General features: G+C 38.4%; 1 protein-coding gene across 1 annotated transcript in view; it reads right to left on the bottom strand.

Moving 5' to 3' along the window:
- The window catches only part of RNF111 (ring finger protein 111), a 46,288-nt gene that overhangs the window by 7,755 nt on the left and 19,428 nt on the right, over positions 1-19,105 (bottom strand). Inside the window, exons 4-9 of the mRNA XM_009576950.1 lie at positions 16,646-16,843; positions 15,533-15,852; positions 14,398-14,653; positions 13,253-13,610; positions 10,095-10,220; positions 9,169-9,295 (exon numbers count right to left, since the gene is read on the bottom strand). Coding sequence (XP_009575245.1) covers positions 9,169-9,295; positions 10,095-10,220; positions 13,253-13,610; positions 14,398-14,653; positions 15,533-15,852; positions 16,646-16,843 — 1,385 coding nt within the window. The remainder of the gene's footprint in view (positions 1-9,168; positions 9,296-10,094; positions 10,221-13,252; positions 13,611-14,397; positions 14,654-15,532; positions 15,853-16,645; positions 16,844-19,105) is intronic.

A 19,105-nucleotide genomic window follows, 5' to 3' on the forward strand; every position in this document is an offset into this window, starting at 1 on the left:
AAAGTAGACAGCTGTTTAATTTCCTCCGTCTCCAAGGCAGCTATACCAAAAGCCCACCGGTACCCTTTTGGGTCCTTGAAATACCCTCTCCTGGGATAGTCTATACCAAGGACGCACAGAGCCTCTGGGCCAATCACAACGGGGTGCCTTTGCCACTCATTCCCAGTTAGACTCACTTCAGCTTCCAATACAGTTAACTCTTGGGATCCCCCTGTCACTGCAGAAATACAGATGGGTTCTGTCCCTTTATAGCTTGATGGCATCAGGGTACACTGTGCACCGGTGTTCACTAGAGCCTTATACTCCTATGGATCTGATGTGTCAGGCCATCGAATCCACAGAGTCCAGTAAACCCAACTGTCCCTCTCCTCCACCTGGCTGGAGGCAGGGCCTCTCTAGTCCTGGTCATCATATTCACTACCCACTTCTTGTAAGTATGAATCAGAAGTCCCTTTATTAAGCTTGGAAATGGAATCAGCCCTTCTACTCTGTCTGGGGAACTGCTCACTGGAGACTGGAGCAGTAGTTCTCTTAGCAGAACCCCCTTCTGTGATTGTTTTTCCTTGCAACTCATGTACCTCTAGGGTCGAGGTAGATTTTTCATCCCACTTCCTCATGTCCTCTCTGTAGTCACACAGGTAAAACCACAGGGTGGCCCGTGGTGTGTACCCTCTATATCCTCTCTCTTGATCAGAGGAATGCTTACTCTTAATGGCTGAGATACTGCTCTGTACAAGTGGGGAGCAGGACCTATCCTCTTTGAGTTGCTGGACCTCCCAGGACAGCTTCTCCACAGCCAACATGAGGGAGAAAGAGAGACTTTCTTCGTATTGCCAGAGATGGCCAGCCAATTCATCCACCATTCGTTCCTCTCCATCCTTCCAGGTCAGTATTGCCAATGAGTTGGCATACGACGATAGTACGCTCTGTACAAACTTCCGCCACATGGGTTGCCTGCACTGAACTTCATCTGGATCTTTGGATAACTGCTCGTTGTCCAGGTCACTATAAACCACTTCCAGCACAGCTAATTCCCTCAGGTACTGGTTACCTCTCTTCATGGCGGTCCACTTGCCTGGGTGATATATAACATCTTCCTTGAAGGGATACCTTTCATTCACGCCTGACGGCAGTCGCCTCCAGAGGCTGAGGAGTTGGGCCATCGCTTTGTCAATGCCGCCTTCCCTAGAAAGGGATCCCAGCTGTTTGGCTTCCCTACCCTCTAATTCCAGGCTACTGGCCCTGTTATCCAGCATTGGAGCAGCCAGGTGACAATGTGCTTGCCTGGACGACAGCTGAAATCTTTTCGCATATCTCACAGCTCACTCAGGGATAGGAATCGGGTGGTTACTGTCTCGTTTATGAGTTCTTCCTCTTCCTCTTCTCGTGATGGCCCTGCTTTTTCATCACCCCTTACTAAAGGAGCTGACTTTCACTTCCAAGATTTCTTCTTGTGTATAGGGGTGACTGATACTGGTATGGGTTGGTTCTCTGGTTAAGCCGCAGTGCCTGTCGTTTTGTCGTCAGATCCAGAGACCTTCTCTTCCCCTTGAGGGTTCTGAATGGTGTTGAACAGGGCTCAGTAGGCATGTGCCAGGCCCCAGCACGTTGCAGTGATTTGTGTCTCTCTGGAGTTGCCAGGGTGACAGCATACTGTTTCCAAATACTATACTGGTTTTTCAGGATTCTGCACTTGTTCAGGGGTGAAGTTCAAAAACACTGGAGGAGCCCACTGTCCTAGGTACTTGCCCATACTATCCCGCACACCCTGCCCATGCATAACTATCCATCCTCAGGGTAGATCTCTGGGTGTTATTCTTAAGTAGTTGTTTAACTTTAAACAAGACCTGAAACACATTCAGGAGTAGGAGCAACAGGAACATGCTGGTTTGAACATCCCAAGGATATTAAAAATTCTCAAGCGCTATTGTAACTAGCCTGGAGGAGAAGGGGAAGGTGAAGGAAGGTGTCTCCCCCGTAAATTGGCTCTCCAAGGAGAAAAGGTACAAAGTGTAATTATTAATAGTTTCTGAGAGATGGCTCCTGAAGTACAGAGATGATGGCAATGCTGAGTACAAATACCAGATTAGTCTCATAACCAGCCATTTTATCATATCATAAGCCAGTGTTACAAAGTACAGCAAAACTATAACCTTGACCCACTCCCAGGACTGATAAACAGAACAACAGGGAACATATACTGCAAGTAAGGTGTTACATAACACAACCCTGAGAACAAGCACAACAACTTTTGAGAGCAAATTAATCAACATTGTGACCAGTGACTATCAAACTAATATAATGAATGTTTATAACAAATTTGTTCTAACGCACTCTGGTCAGATTTGTCATTATCTCAACCTGTCGAGCCCCACGTTGGGCACCAAAAAGGACTGTTGTGGTTTAACCCCAGCTGGCAACTGAGCACCACACAGCCACTCGCTCACTTCCCCCCAGGTGGGATGGAGGAGAGAATCGGAACAGTAAAAGTGAGAAAACTCGTGGGGTGAGATAAGAACAGTTTAAAACAACAACAACAAGTAGTAGTAGTAGTAATATAGTAATAATAAAAATAAAAAAAGAATATACAGAACAAGCAATGCACGATGCAATTGCTCACTACCCGCCGACCGATGCCCAGCCAGTCCCCGAGCAGCAGCCCACCAGCCAGCTTTCCCCTAGTTTATATACTGAGCATGACGTCATATGGTATGGAATATCCTGTTGGCCAGTTCGGGTCAGCTGCCCTGGCTGTGCCCCCTCCCAGCTTCTTGTGCACCTCCAGGCTTCTCAGTCAGTAGAGTATGAGAAACTGAAAAGTCCTCAATTTAGTGTAAGCACTACCTAGCAACAACTAAAACATCAGTGTGTTATCAACATTATTCTCATACTAAATCCAAAACACAGCACTATACCAGCTACTAGGAAGAAAATTAACTCTATCCCAGCTGAAAGCAGGACAAATGCCCAAATAAGAACAGTCTGACTAAAATCCCTTTGACAGTTACCATCAAGCTTCAAATGCAAAAAGATTTCAGCTCTCTTGAAACAGCTTCACACACAAATGGAAGTGTGTTTTCAGTAAGTTTTCATATTGAACGTAAGAAAAAAGGAAAAAGCTAAAGCTAATGAAGAAAGTAGAGAATTAAAGGTAATGCCAGTCAGCACTAAGTGCTTGTATATATTCTTTTGGATACAGCCAAATCATAATATATACTTTAAAGCAATACACTCTGGACCTGCAAATTCCAGTACAAGTTTGCCAAGAACTGTTTGTTTTCTGTAGAACAAGTATCATCTGTTTGTGGTTTTGCACTTTCTGCTGATACTTCCCACTACCACAAAAATTTGCAGCAACTAAAAGTGTCAAGGCTAAGTCTGAACCATTTACAATGGAAACATTCTAAAACAGTTTGAAACAGCTAACCTGCAGGAAAGATTTTCTTCCTTGCTACCTTCCTTTAAATACCTTCCATCTTTCCAGGATCTATTTGCCTTTCAGTTGCCACAGTCAGTGAAGAGATTCTTCCATTGTATGGTACTACTTATCTTGTCCATCTCAACCTTTTATTCAATGGTTCACGTTAAGTATGATCTTCATACATATTAAAACAAATCCCAACAATAAGCTTATCCAGTTAACTGCTTAGGTCCACATCAATACCCAAAAAGAAGTAAAGCTGATCAATTAGTATCTTAATAAGCCAAATTCAAACAAGGAAAAGTTGCTGTTTTCATAGACACTGTGCAAAGAAACAAGTAAGGCGTGCTGCACAGCTAAAACCTGACTGCGTCTGTGTCTGAGGGGAACATAAAATGAGCGCTGTTCAATAGCCTATATTCTACAAAAAAAAAAAGAACAGTAATTCATGTTTATATTAAGAAAAAAGTAGCAGCTGCATTACAAAAGTCCATTTTCTTATTTGACAAATGCAGTTAAATTTGATGCAGCTAATCAAGGCTATTTCAAACCTAAAGTTCACCTTAAACTACTATAGCTACATTAAGTTACAGCCTTAAGCTAAGTGTTCAGATATTTTACAGGAAGTTTGTTAGCTTTTTTTTGTACAGAACAGTTGCATCTCTTAGAGCTGTGACACATGTATGACTACACTCTGAGTGATATTATTTTGACCAGCACACATCTACCATAATGTACTGGGACCTACTGGTCTATACCTCCAAATCCCTCCCAATATTTACAACTAAGCATAAAGATGGCCTCAACCTGAGTCATTCAACAGTTAAAGGAACAAAACAGTAAGGCTCTGAAATAGAAGAAAGAGGGGGGACAGCATATGAAAGCTGGATGTATAACAGCTGAGACAGGTTAAGATACCATAAGTAACTTTTCTTTTTTTTTTTTAAATTATGATCCAGAGATCTCCCTCTGACTGGCAAGCTGCAGTCTAGGTTCAAAGCTAAATTAAGGAGTCTTCTCAAGGCTTGCATCAACCCTATAGAGATTTATTACGCCATAGCTAGCAAACTGTAAAGTCCAGATAATTTCCCCCCACCGAAATTCACAATCAACAAGACACTATTCAAAAAGGCAGAAGAAGCTGGAGTCAAGAGACTGGAACAGCATATCCCAGGAACTTCTTTGATTAACAGGTAGCTGAAACAATTTGAGAGGCATGTAGATAGCCTCCATTATTTAAGATATATTTTATAAAACAGAAACTAAACAAAAAACCCCCAAACAAACAAAAAACCAAAACAAAAAACCACCCACCACCAAATCCCACTACTATGCATAACATGACCTGAAAATAGTATCTATGACAGCTCTGCGTGTTTTAAAAACAAGCTGAATAGAATACTCTATCAGTGGCAGGTTTGTTGCTGAAGTTTTAAATAGTCAAAATCCCAGACCAGTTGTAGTTAGTTATTCACCTAAACAAGGGTAAAAGTATACTAAGCTAAAAGGCACAAAGGGAACACTGCTCTCTTCAGGTCTATACTCCATTTAAAATTTAGTTATCAGTTTAGATAACTAAACTGATAGAGAGTTTGTTTTTCTTCTTTGATTATGAAGAGGAAAAGATGGAAGGGGGGAGAAACAAGACCTTCTAGTTTTAATCTTCCACCCCACCCCCCATTAAATGACAAAAAGGAACAAATCAACTTGATAAAAATAACTCTTTCTTTAACAGAGCAGATTTAAAATACAAAGCATTTTTTAAAATTTTTTTTAAAGTGTCCTAGTAACAAACTCATATTCAGACAGCAAGTTCCTGTTTCAAAGCTGAATTAAATTACAATTTCTAAATTGTCTGCAGACTTTTGAAACTTTATAGCAAATAACACATTATTCTCCATTTTTCTAATCCTTTCTTATATTTAGAAGCCTGAAAAATGTTAGAAATAGTCTCATCTTTGCAACTACAAAAAGTAACCGATTTTACAGCTAAACATAGCATTCTGGTCATTCAGGTAAATGGATAACATCTGAAAAACATGAGACACAGGAGAGATGGCAGGATAGAGAAGGGGACCATTTCAGGGTGTCCTCAGGCCAAATTTAGAAACATCTTCTGGAGTTTTCTTTTTGGACTTTTCCCCTTCCAGATTTCACTACAAACTAGGATGCCTTTTCTTTCCTGAAGCAACAAAGGAATTCTGCTTGGATATGCGTTACAGCCCTAAGTATGGTTTGGCTAGTCAGAATTATGGCTGGTATATAGCTCATTATGAAAAAGTCACGTTCCTTTTAACATCCATCTCAGTTTATTAAGTTACGGAAATTCCCATCCTGTCCACCCTGATGTGTTGGGCATTCTGAGTCAAAAAGCTTTTCATCAACAGTGCGAAAAGAGCAGCCAAAGTCACTCAGAGTAAACAGAAATTGAAGTAGCATCTAACAACAAGCATCAGAGAAGAACAGAGGAACAGATAAAGCCTCCGTCTCCTGTGTCTTTCTTGTCTGATGTTTCATTAGTTATGCCATGCATTGATCTTCAGTTGATTCTTCCTAAAAATGTTGTTCAAGTTCACAGAATGAGTATTTGTCCAGAATGGAATCCATCGTAAAAATCACTTTGACAGAAGATCTTTCCTCTGCACATACACGACATTAAAGCAATACCAATGGGAACTACTCTAAGTCAGGGTCACACTTAAAGTAATTGTGTTAAATTAAGGAGGGAAGCAGCCTAATCGTTATCTACATAGATATGAAGAAAGCTCTTTTTAACTGCTTTTAATCTAGGATTCCTCTTGAAGCTTCTTCAACCAAGCTAATGGAAAAGGAGATTTTGTTTTCCCCACCCCACTGTCAAAGCTGCTGAACACTAATTATCTCCCCCAACATATCTTTATAATTTTGTCTGCCTGAGGATTAAAACTGCAGTCTACATTCCAGCACTGACTAGATGAAGATTAGGTTATCTCCATCCAATTAAAATCTGAAATTGATATATCAGAGTACTAGTGTCATTAAAGCCCAAATAATCCATTATGCCCTTTATGGTCTGAAGGGGTTTTAGTACTCCACAACACAGAAAAAATGCACACTGCCTATTAGGCAGTATGCTATTTCATAAAGTGGATTCAACACAAATGAATTTTTTAGCTGAGCTACTGTATGAGTTACTTTAAAAGACTTCCTCCTCACACCCTCCCCCCCCCCCAAAATAAAACAAAGAATGGAGAACATCAACATTTGATGACATCTGCATCAAGAATACAACTAATGAGCCTTGTAAATTGCTATTTAGTACCCTCTGTACTTACTGAAAGAAGAAAGCACTCCTCATAACATTAACCACTTAGCAGAGGGACTCCAGTCACAGTTCAGCCTCTCCTCCCCTGCCCCTATTCCTAAAGTAACAATGAAAAAACCCAGGTGACAGCTGCAATTAATCTGTTGCTCTTTAATAAAATCTAAAATGGCATAAAATCTCATCACACTGGATATTTTGTTTAATATCCGGTTAAGTTTGTTAGATGAAAAACTTCACTGACTACTTGCTCTATATTCAAAGTCAATTTTGCTGACAGATCTGCTCTACTCTCACATACATGCAAATGAAGAAAAATTTGGCTTTCATTATTGCCATAGAAGGGACAGAATCATCAAAAGGCATTTGTAATGCTTTGAACTCATTGTATATATAACTTCTAGCAGTGCTCTAACCTGCCTTTATGTTCTTCTAGTGCGTGTAATCTGAATACTCTTCAAATTAGTCAGACTCACAACACAACTTCAAAGTCGTAACACTCGATCTGATCACAGCAAGGTTCAAAACAGATCCCAAGCATTTGAGGAAGTACTGCTTACAGCAGTCTATACACTGTAAAACATGCTGTCAGTACAGTGTGTACAAAAACTCAAAATACAAACAACTTCAATTTCATTTCATCCAGAGATTCATGAATTGCTGTTATGAGGATTAGATATCCCTACACAAACACATGCACAAGTTTCTGTAGAGTTAAAGAACCCTATTTCATCTGACACTTTAGTAACAGCAGTTACTGAGCACAAGGGCAAGACTCCCTGAAGTATTTTATCACACATTCAGGAAATACTTCTGAAGATTCTCTATCACAGCTTTCTTCCATTCTACTGCTAAAAAGAAGATAAATAGTGGGGTCCCAACTACTCGCTTGTGTAACATTTAATTTGTAGGAATACCCCTATGACAGTTAAAATACTGCTAAAAGTTTCTCATCACACTGTAATACAAGGATCAGCTGAACTCTGTTGTTTCTAGAAACTTCACAGTAATAATGGAAATAAATCCCATAACTGACTTATTAGCCCTGATAGAAAATGAGATAAAATAGGCATATGTTTAACTTGCTGCCTCCTAATGCAATTGAGTTCCCTGAACTATTAGGAGGGCCCCTTCTCTTTGAGAGTCTAAAGCAACTGATGCTAACTGTTACAGTACAACACATGAAATAAATGTAAGAGAGGCAAGCCATTTTTCATCCACTTGAAAAAACAGACACCTAACTGAAGAAGAATGCAGAAAATCTTAATTTGAATACATGATGCACAGGAGATAAGGTTATGCAGTAAGAATCTTGTTGGCTACACTAAAGTACCGAATTCTACAGACTGCTCCAGAAAGCCTGCGGTAAGCATGCAAGCTGTGCATCAATGAATTACCAACCCTGATATATCAGGAAAGTACTTGAGGATTATTATCATGTTTGCTAGTTAAATAGCAAGGAACAAGCAATGTAAGACCAGACTGTGAAGAGAGAGCTATTACAGTATTGGTTGTAAATTTACAGTTCAATCCCTAGATGTCAATTCTTGCTATTAACAGAGGAATTTTGGATAGACGAGACTTGCAGGCTGGTTTTTCATTACAATTTTAGCATTTGTTTACAGATGAGCCCACAATTTTGATTAGATTATCTAGCTTTAAGAGGGTTAAATAATACGGGTTAGCCACACAGAATACCACATAGAAACACTAAACATACTCCATTAAAATAAATTTGTGTCTCTCTGAATTTTCATTAAACAAAATTAAGAATATTTTAAATAAACCAAACATTCTTTCAAAAATAATACTCTGTAAAAGAGTTATGCTAATTTTCCTTGGTTTTCTACTGTAGATTAAAAAAAGTTATGTGTAACAAGGGACTAGTTTACCCTCACACTTTCTGTAACTTACAACGCTTCATGCTACAAAATTATATACTTTATCACACAGAATTTAGGTTGATGAACACCACATATTATTTGAAAACAACCGAATCTCTAGATGGAGTTCTAGCTGTGCTGTATACACACCTTAAAAATAAACCACCAGTGCTAATGCTCATGCACTGGGTGGAAAGTCGGTACCTTTAACAATTCAAAACTCATTAAAGAAGAATCTGAACTTTAAAAATCAGATGCAGAGGGTCAATGCATTGCAATGCAAGTGACAATTTAATTCAAATATGTTTCATTTTACAAGAGCTGAAGTTAGAAATGTTAGTGTCCTAAACTGTTTTCTCTTATCAGATATGAGCCTGTTCTAGCTCCCTATCTGGGAGCAACATATAAAAACACTGGAATATTTTCTGCTTCAGTTGAACCACTAACTTTTGCAGCAATGTTACATGTCCAATTAAATGCAGTAAACCTTAAAATAATTTTCCTGACAAACAAAATAATTACAGTGACCAATGATCATCATTTTCCATAAGCTATCTCCTTACCATTAGAGGAAGAGCCCCTATTTGCAGGTGATGAAGTCGAGGAGGTGCATGGTAGTGGGCCAAGTGAGGATGCAAGGGCCCTGGAGGGTAAGTAGCTGCAGTCACACCAGCTTCAATTCCCAGTTCCCTGTCACATGAATGAAAGTGGCATTACAGTAAAGGTACATCTAGACTCCTAGTTACAATTCCACTGCTTTGGAAAGCGTACAACATCTACCATAACAGTTTTACGTAAGAATTTTTTTTAAAGTTATTTAAACCTTGCTAAAGAATCCTCTTACTCCTACCATAACTAAAAGTTGTTTTTAAATCAGCTGTGAAGATTTAGTATGCTAAATCAGTAGAGACAACTCCACATTTATTGTGTCCAGGAATATTATCAGTGTGGAGTCTTCTCTGTAGCTCACACTGTGGGAACAGCAGCTGTCACGCATGCACCTCTTCTCTAATGGTCAAAAGTATCTTTTTTTTACTATATAAACTATAGTAACTATATTGCAGAACTTAAACGTAACCTTCATGAGTGGGCCTGATGCAATTTTAAAGAAGTTCAGACAAAGAGGAGAGAGAATAAATTAGTTTGTAACTCAAATCCAAACCTCTATTTTACAAAGTGCATAAATGTAAGAACAGTCTTCAGCAATATTTTACTTGCCTATTTTAAAATCAATTCTTGAAGTAACTACCTAGAGTCAGTAACACTCAATTCCATTTTAAAAGCAATGGATAAAAACTCCTGGAAATATATTTAAGATATTGAGTACTCAAAGCAGTATTTCAAAGCCATATCAACATCTACAAATTTTAAACTACAGGTGCACGCAGCACTTTTTAAAATCACAGCCAGCATTATCAGCACTGTGATCAACACATTATGGTCTTTTGTGCTCTGTCCCAAAGAACTAAAATAGTATCTGATTACTAACCAAGCAGATCTCTCTGGAGCTTGTCGAGGATGGGAAGACATTGTCTGAGGCACGTGAATGTGATGCCCATGACCATAATTGGGATGCATTCTGTGAGGATGCGGAGGAGGCCGTTCATGAGCACGTCTAACAACATAAAACACCAACAGTTAATTTCACATACGTGTTAGTATCAAGAAAGCAACATCCGTAATCAAAATGTTACAGACTGAATTACTGGAATGCGTTTAAAATAAAAAATAAAATTCCCCATACAGTATTTTAATTTCAACTTTAGATACAAGTTAGAAACGAATTATAATACAAATTTCATATTCAAAGACAAAGCCAGCTTCAGCTACTGTGATCTGCCCTTCACTTGGCAGACGCGACTACAGAAGGACTGACAAAGTGTTTAATCCTAACCTCAAACTGCAGGTAGGAAAGCAAAGGCCACATGACGGTCGTGTTGAGATTCAGAGTCGTTCACAGCTATGCTGCGGTTTATTTCTAGTAAAACTATACCAGCAAAAGTAATTAGGGGAAACTTAATACACTAATCGGAGGACGTTTTTCTTGAAACATGTATGCGTCATCACTCAAGTAATAAGAGCACACAGTTTTTTCCATGCCAGCTGGTATAGAACAACTACAGTTTTGGAAAAAAATCTTCAAAAAAAACCTGCTGGCTGACTTCTGTTACTTTACCACTTCCCAGTTACAGAAAGAAATGGATTGGTATTTTTCTTTCCATTGCTTTCAAAGCAGAAGGTATTTTCTTTTTTATTCAGCCTAGAAACTTGGATTTTGCCAAAAGGAGTACAGTCTTCAGATTCAGTACTACCTTAAGCTACCTGACAAAGTAGACTAGATGTTTTGTAAATCTACATGTCTAGAGAAGCAAAAAGTTACTTAACAGCACACTATTCTAATCACTGTAAATTGACAATTCTCGAGAGAAATCTGTCAAGCTTGCATAAATTATATTAGAAGTATTAGTTTTCTGCAATGGTACAGACTAACATGGGAACAGACCTATCAGCAGAACCTACTCCTAGTCTCACCTCCCATCAGTTTACCAAATAACTATGGGGAAAAATCTGGAAGAACGTATTTTAATAAAAAAACATAGAAAACAACTTCCATAGTTCCATAAAAACTGAATGTCATGTAGGCCCATTTTTCCTAAAACGAGTCTTAATTTAAAAGAAACACATTTGAAATTATTTCTATGAATGTAAAACTCCTAGCCTATCTATCCCACAATCTTAGTATAAAGTGGGTGATCAGATTTAAAAGAAACAGAAAATCCGTATGTTATACAAATGCAGTACACCCTCATTCACTGCCTTTTACACATTTTGTGGCCGATTCCAAGACCCTAAGGAAGTTATAGCTGTTGTACCCACACTTGAGACATGACAGTGAGAAGAGGACTCTAACCATTCTCTACTTCCAATCCTGAAAAAGTCCTATATTGTTAGACAGAAGGTACACAAGCCAGACTATTCCATATGCTATTTCTAGAAATGAAGGATGACACAACATCTTAGGAACACTTTGAGATGCTGGGACATGGAACCGAAGGAACTGCAAGTCTGCTGGCAGTCTCAGTCTGTGTATTAAATAACAGAGCGAATATACACAAGTTTCTGGTTGTCAGAGTATAATCTGATTTATACGAGATTGGGCCAAGATACCTACAATATTGATTTTGCATGTAATTTGTATGAGGATTAGCAGGGAAAAGAAAGACCAAGGGTGGAACAATTTCATAAGAATACAAAACAAAACTATAGACGAGAAACCTCACTGAGCAAACTGATACTGTCTGACCTGAGATTGGTGACTTCAGAGAGAATGTCAAGGAAGAACCTATTATCAACATTTGACTACAGTTTCTATACATACAAAGAAAGTTCAGTAGGCTAAGAAATGCCAATATTCACATTTCCAATCCCCAAACTACCAGAAAGTTTCCACAACCGGCAAGATAGCTACCACTATTATTTTTCCTCAAAATGCTATCTTGCTGTCTCACATTCACTGGCTTTAATGTTCCAAAATTAATTTTTGGGTATGATTGCATAATCATGGCGGTACACAAGCGATATGCCTGTATGTTTAGGTTAGGGTGTTTAGAGGTTATGCCATTTGCATAGCAAAGATAACAAAAGAACAGGTGTAGGTTCAGACAGATCAAAATTTTTATGACTGAGAAAGCAGGGTTAGATTTCACTTTCCTGGGGAACGGGGGGAAAAGTCTGTCATGTGCCACTTTGTGAGCAGTTACTGCCTATAGGTATTCTTAGGAATTACCTGGAAACTGCCTCAAAACTTAAAGTTAAAGCAAACTTTTGTTTAAGCATTAACTTCTAAATCAGTTTTAAGTTAGTTACCAGTAGAATTTGTGTAACATAGTTAGGAGCAACAACTAGAGAGCTCATTCTTGAAATTCTCTTGGATATTTAAAAGCATTATCTCCAGAATTAAAGTAACTTCAGTTACTTTGTGATTGAATACAAAGCCAGCACCGACCTGATTTCTGCTGATACTAGTGTCATGAATCTAGTTTAGCAACATTAACATCTCTTAATATCACCAAAGCTACACCTCAACATTGGTCACATTCTCACAGAGATATTATTCAGTCTCTTCCTTCTCTTCTAAAGACATAAAGGCATAGTAAAGCTAGGTAAGTATCTAAGGTTAAATCTGAATTAAACCTGGTAAATGGTCTCTTTCAATAAATTGTTCATTTTATTTTAAAGCATTGGTTAGATAAAAAGATTCTTAACAGCATTGACAAGGCAAAACACACTGTCAAGGAACACATTTGAAAGGAGCTTATGATCTACATCTAGATGGTCCAGCTTGAAAAGGAATTCCTGCCTGTTATCCGGAGGATCAGTAATGAGCGAGAGAAACATAAGTTTCCCTTCTCTTTCATGCCCCGTTCATGCCTTACCTGGAGCCACTGTTGAGAAATGTAATGGAACAGGTTCAGTCTTAATGCTCACGCGACTGTGATGGTATGTAAAGACACTTCTTACCATGGTTTAACACTAACAGTTCCTAACCATGCAATTAACAGTTTGAGATTCACATGCAACATTTTACAAACCTGAGGGAAATGAATTATATGTTTAGATATTGTTCTGAGTACATTTGTGACATACGTTGGGTGCTGCATCATTCTTCTTCTCTGGACCTCCATCCTCTGGATCACTTCATGAGGATGTAGCCTCTGTGCTGGCGGTGCTGTTGCAGGGATGTGATGGGATATAGGCTGGTGTGTTGCGGGAAGATGCTGTGGTATTGGAGCAGCTGCATTGGCTAAAGGATGAGTTGGTGGTGGAGGTGGAGGTGGAACAGGATGAGAAGCTGCATGAGAGGAGATTGAAGGATGGAAGGGATGCACCGGATGAGGGATAACATAATCTACTTGAGGTGGAGGTTGTGGTTGTGGAGGAGGATTTCCATGAGAGTGAGGACACGCAGAAGCTTGATGGTGAAGAGGTCTGGTCAAAGAAGCATCTGCAATGAAAACATCAGGTGCTTTTAATTTGGTCAGTAGCAGGTTTTGACTTAAATTTATTTTAGAAAGATCTTCACACAGGTGCTTCAATATTATTACAGCATTGTAAACAGTGGCAACATGGGAATATGTGTTTATGCAATTTTTAAATAAAGTGATGCCAGCAATATACCCTACAAGAAACCCACACTTTTTGCAGCCAAAAGTATTCCACTTGCCAATGTTGGTAAAAAGGAAAAAAAAAACAACACCAAAATCTGTGTCATGCATGCTGAAAAAGGTGTATTTGGTGAGAAATTTTACTTCAAGTTCGTAGTTTAATTTTTTAAAAATTCAATCCCCCCTGACAAGTCCACTCTTCTGTAGAGACAATAAAACCCTAAAAAAGAAATCACAATCAAACAAATGAGTTGACTCTCTGAGCTTGCTCAAGCAGAACTCACTGGGGGGACGGGACGGGGGATGGACCAAGGAAGAAGAAATAAAAAGGCATTGCTAAAATACAAAAGAGGTGAAAAATGTTTTCATAGTAAATATAGTTTTTGAAGTCTGAATGTTATTAAGGTCACTCAAAGGAAAATATTTTAACTTCACCTTGATCCTGTTCAAATCTTCTACACAAGCTGAGCTGTTCAAATACATTTCTTAATATGTGTTTTGCTAGGCCAGTTCTAAGATCAAAGCAAGCAGATAGTAAGAGTTTTCATATGCTGTCAGGGAAGCTGGTTTCTTTTTTGTTTGATCCCCACCACCCCCCCCAGGTAGCCAGTACTTATCAGTACTTACAAGGAGAATGCATATAATGCCGACAGGAAGAGAGCGATGCCTGAGGAGGAGGTTGGGGCTGTGGCTGCGCAACCATACTTGATCCATATCCGTCTATCGTTATTGATTGGCTTGGTCCAGCACCAGCCTGATGCCCATAAATTGCAGTTCGAGATGAAGAACCAGGACAGCAGGGGTCAAAAGCAGATGTTCCATGAAAAGCACCATTTCCATGACTTCTTATACCACTGCTGCTTAAGTCTACTGGCAATGCCTGCTGTGTAAACAAACCATCTTTTTTCAAGCAATTCTTCAGACATTGAAAACAAAGTCACCCTCAAACATAAAGGGATAAAAAATAAAAATAAATACTATCACAAGCAACTGGGATCCAAATTTTTAAGTTTTAAGGCTCGACTCTGGAACATTCTTTAGATATAGTTAACACTTCTTGTTCCTAAGTTCTTGAATCTCTGGTGAGAGAGGCTAAATTCATTACACCATGTTGTGTAAAAAAATCAAAAACCCTATGATGGATAAATCAGTGAGTATATCAGAGCTACATGCATTGAAGTATTTGGAGGCAAAAAACAACCTTTAGCATTTTCAGTTGTGCATAATGTATTACACTTAAAACAGAAACCAGGTTGATAGTTCTGCATGTTGTAAATTAAGTTTGCACAGTATTGTTCTTACTTATAATCGTACTAGTTTAGAGCTGTGATTTTAGTTACTTTAAAAGTCTTAAAAACCAATGCTTTTAGAAAAGCAACTCTTATTTTATACATTTTATAAACAGAACATTAGACTTGCTTTTTTCTTCCCTTAAAGCAGCTCAATGATTTGCATTGCAAAACTGCTATGACTGGCAGAGTATATTTCAAGGTATTTATGTTTGGTTTGCTTAAACAGCCACTATCATCTTACAGTCATCAAGATGATGTCAGCTGTCAATGATTACTTGTTGGATTATGACTTTCTGGAAAATTTCAATTTTGTGTGTCCATATATTCTAGCTCAGATTTTCCTTTTAGTTCCCTTCTATAATGCCTGCTACAGAACAAGAGAATAACCCACAATTCAGCATCCTATTCTATTCTCTCACATCTATAACAACTTGAAATCGCAAAGGGAGAGTCACAAGAATTAAACATACCTGGTCATGGTAACTGGTGCCAGAACTGCTGCTTGCTCCACAAGGTGCAGGCACTGGAGGAGGCCTTTCAACAGGGCAGCTGGAATCGCTGAACGAAGGAGACAGTGGAACAGCTGGGTGAGGGTTGTGGTGGTGGTGGTGGTGATGTTGAAAGTGGTGGCCATGCTGCTGAAAGCAGCTTGTGTGTGGGTGTCCCAATGCATGATGAGTCTGTGAAGGTCCTCCACAAGGAGAGTGCTGAGGGCAGCACGATGGTAACCTTGGCATGGCCGGAGGGCCAGTTTCCAGTGTCGTATTAGATGCAGTTCTTCTTATATCATCTTGAAGATAAAGTAAGTTAATATTGAAGTGAAAGAAATTAGTAAAGCTGATCACTGTAAAGCAGTGTTTTAAATAGAAAAAAAAAATTGTACTTCACGATTAAATAATTAACTGATTGAAAAACAGATCTAGACTAAAACAAAAGAAACCGGACACAGAAGAGGAAGATTTAGCTATGCCTGCCAAATGAACCAAACTGAATGGTTCAGGTGGATGTACCCATGGGAACCACTAAAGGATGTGAACTGACACTTGCCTTATTCCACTAATTTAAGACATTTTTTTGTACCTCACCTGACTTGCAGATAGGGGCAGAGCACCCATGTTTCAGAGATGTTGTAAGTGCTACCTTTCTATACAGCTCTATTACAGGTCAGTATCTATACAGATCTGTATAAATGTGCTTCCAGTGAAATAATCTACAGAAGGAATCTATATACATCCTTCACTTCTTTACAATACACATTAAAAAAACACCACTGTGACACACTGCAATGGAAGACTTAATTCCCTGTGAACTACATTCTACCTCCTCAAAAACCAAAGATGTGGTTCATTAGGTATAACCAAATCATGCCAATAGGCAAAAGCAGAAGACTCCAGCACAACTTCCTTCATCTTTGGGGAGAAATCAATGATCTTTTTCAGATTCCTGTCCTCTCAACTTATTACTGTTATGTTCAGTACTAGAAGTTCACATGCCGTTTAATTTAGAGAATGATGATTAACTTCCTCTACCTCCTTTGTACTAGGAGGCAACACAACAGTTTAGAAAGCTCTCTTATTCTGTACCTCCAGCTGAAGTACCAGCAGTGCCGCCACTGGGAAGACTAGAAGTCATCTCTGGTGCTGCAGAGGGCTGGCTGTTGGAGACGTTTGGAGCTGCATCAGAGGCCTGCTCTGAGGTAGACGTACTAGAACTGTTACTGGAAGCAGAACTCACGACCTGCGGCTCCACTCTAGCTGACGTGGTTGGCACAACTGTCGGCTCTAGTGAAACAAGAAAGCTTTCATGTTCTTTAAACTTTAAAAACTGCTGGGTTTTTTTATTGTTGTTGCTGGTTTTTAACTATTTTACAGGAAATTCTCGATTCTGGTCTTGCCAGATGCTAAGAAAGTCGGAACACAAAAGCCTGACAGGTACAAAATACAAAAGTTAATTCTGTTTCACTTGTGTGGGGGGAAAAAAAAAGATAATTATATTTTTTTTTTTTTTTAATCAACTTAGATTTTAAGAATTAATATAAAATCAATTCCCAACCAAACCTGACATATCAAGTTTTATTTACTGAATAAAACACTATTAGAAAGGAAATTAAATTGCTTTGGTACTTTATGATGAAAACACTTGCTGAAATCTTTCATAAATCCAAAGACAAACTACTCTATGATTAATTATTACCCTTACCATTTTTTTAATGCCTACAAAGTGCAAAAAACTTTTACATAACTAACCAAGAACAGCATAATAACATCTAAACTAGCAGTACTACTTTACAAACTTCTGTCATTCTAGATGCATAGTATTAAAGGCTTAGCAAGATAAAATTGGTTTCTAGTCTCAATACACATTAAAAGCGGATTCATTAAACCAGTATTTGAGACTTCTGTTAGAAGTACATACATGTTCATTTTGCATATTGTAAAGGTAATAGTCGGCAATATATTTAATTGGATCCAGGGAAATACACCAAACACTTGATAAGTCTTGTTCTCTACTACACAACTGTAAAAAGGTTAAAATTTAAAAGGATGCTTGGTGGCATAATTCAAATTTAGTTTTGAAAAAGTCTGCCTTTGACTTTAAGTTTAAAATTTCTCTCTAATTACTGACAAGGCAATGACATGACTAGGAATATGAGATACCATAAAAGGGAATATCATCAGAAACAGCTCAGGTTTTTTTTAGTAAAAATGTCTACATGGATAGCAGGGGGAAAAAAAAAAAAAAGCATCAAGACACTTCAAATACTTCTCTTACACAAAGTCTCAAAATAAAATATGACTAGTTTTCAAGGTTTCTCTCTATATCTAGTACGTATATCAACAACTCAGCAAGCAAGGGAATAAACATATCTCCCTTCTTGCAAGTCTTCCAAACTCATCACATTAAAAAACCATGATCTGATACCTACATTTAAATTCCTTTGGATTTTAGAGTGGCATTCCAATATACTGATTTTATTTAAAGGAAAACATTTTGGGAGAAATGTATTAATGTTTAAATTCAGAAAAAAACCAGCAATATAGGACACGTATAGCCTAACATTGATATGTGATCACACAGTGCTCAAGACTGGATGCTAATACATTCTGAAAGCAATCCTGCAGTCAGACAATTCTCAATTCTATCAGCCTCAATCACCCTGCTAGCCTGTTACTGTTTTGACTCACCATCAGCAATACAGACAGTTCTGTTTCTCCCCCCCTCCAAACCAGTAAAAGCCAGTGGGCTTGCTCAATCTCAAACTACTAGGTAAGAGAAAATTTCAACACACTTCACAGACATTAATCCAGGAAGATAGATGGAGATATGATCCTTATGCTCATGGAAGTAGCAAGCAAAGTTTTAAGACCAGTATCTTTGAAGACATCAGTGAAGTTATGATAAAGCGTGTAGCTGCCTTGTAACAGTGTTAATTCAGAATTTTTATCATTTTGTACTAGTTCATGTGTGAAATTTGATGCCTAAACCCAAAAATAATACCCCTGAAATTCTGGAAGACTCATCTTAGAAAGATATTTCCTCGGGGGGCGAGGGGGAGCAGAAACAGTGAGTCTTAAATATACACATTAAGAAGTAAAAGTTCATTCAGTAATCATCTTTTTTTACAAGAATTTCGTTCCTGAATTTAAGGCTAAATTCTGTAATTTGAGTTTAAAGAGTAAATTAAAGCAATAGATGCCTATTCCCCTTCAATGATAGAGCTGTTGGGATATTTCACCAGTAAATCCATAAAGAAAAGAATCTGTAAATTATCGCATCCTCTTCCTTAAAAACCATCAAAACAAACCAATTCCAAACCCTTCCAACTCTCCAACCCACCCCCAAAATCAATACAACTTGAACAATAAGATATTGCAAGATACTAGCTTGCCAGGCACTCAGGTACAGAACCACAACAGCACAAAACTTCTGTTAAACATTAAAAGTCACATGCACCCAAGAAATCCCCAAAACCACCACCACCACCACAAAAATAAACCTGCAAAAACTCCTTCTCAACTTTTGACAATACCTGGATTTTCAGC

Source organism: Fulmarus glacialis, unplaced genomic scaffold (assembly GCF_000690835.1).
Source record: "Fulmarus glacialis isolate BGI_N327 unplaced genomic scaffold, ASM69083v1 scaffold3704, whole genome shotgun sequence".
Classification (NCBI taxonomy): Eukaryota; Metazoa; Chordata; class Aves; order Procellariiformes; family Procellariidae; genus Fulmarus; species Fulmarus glacialis.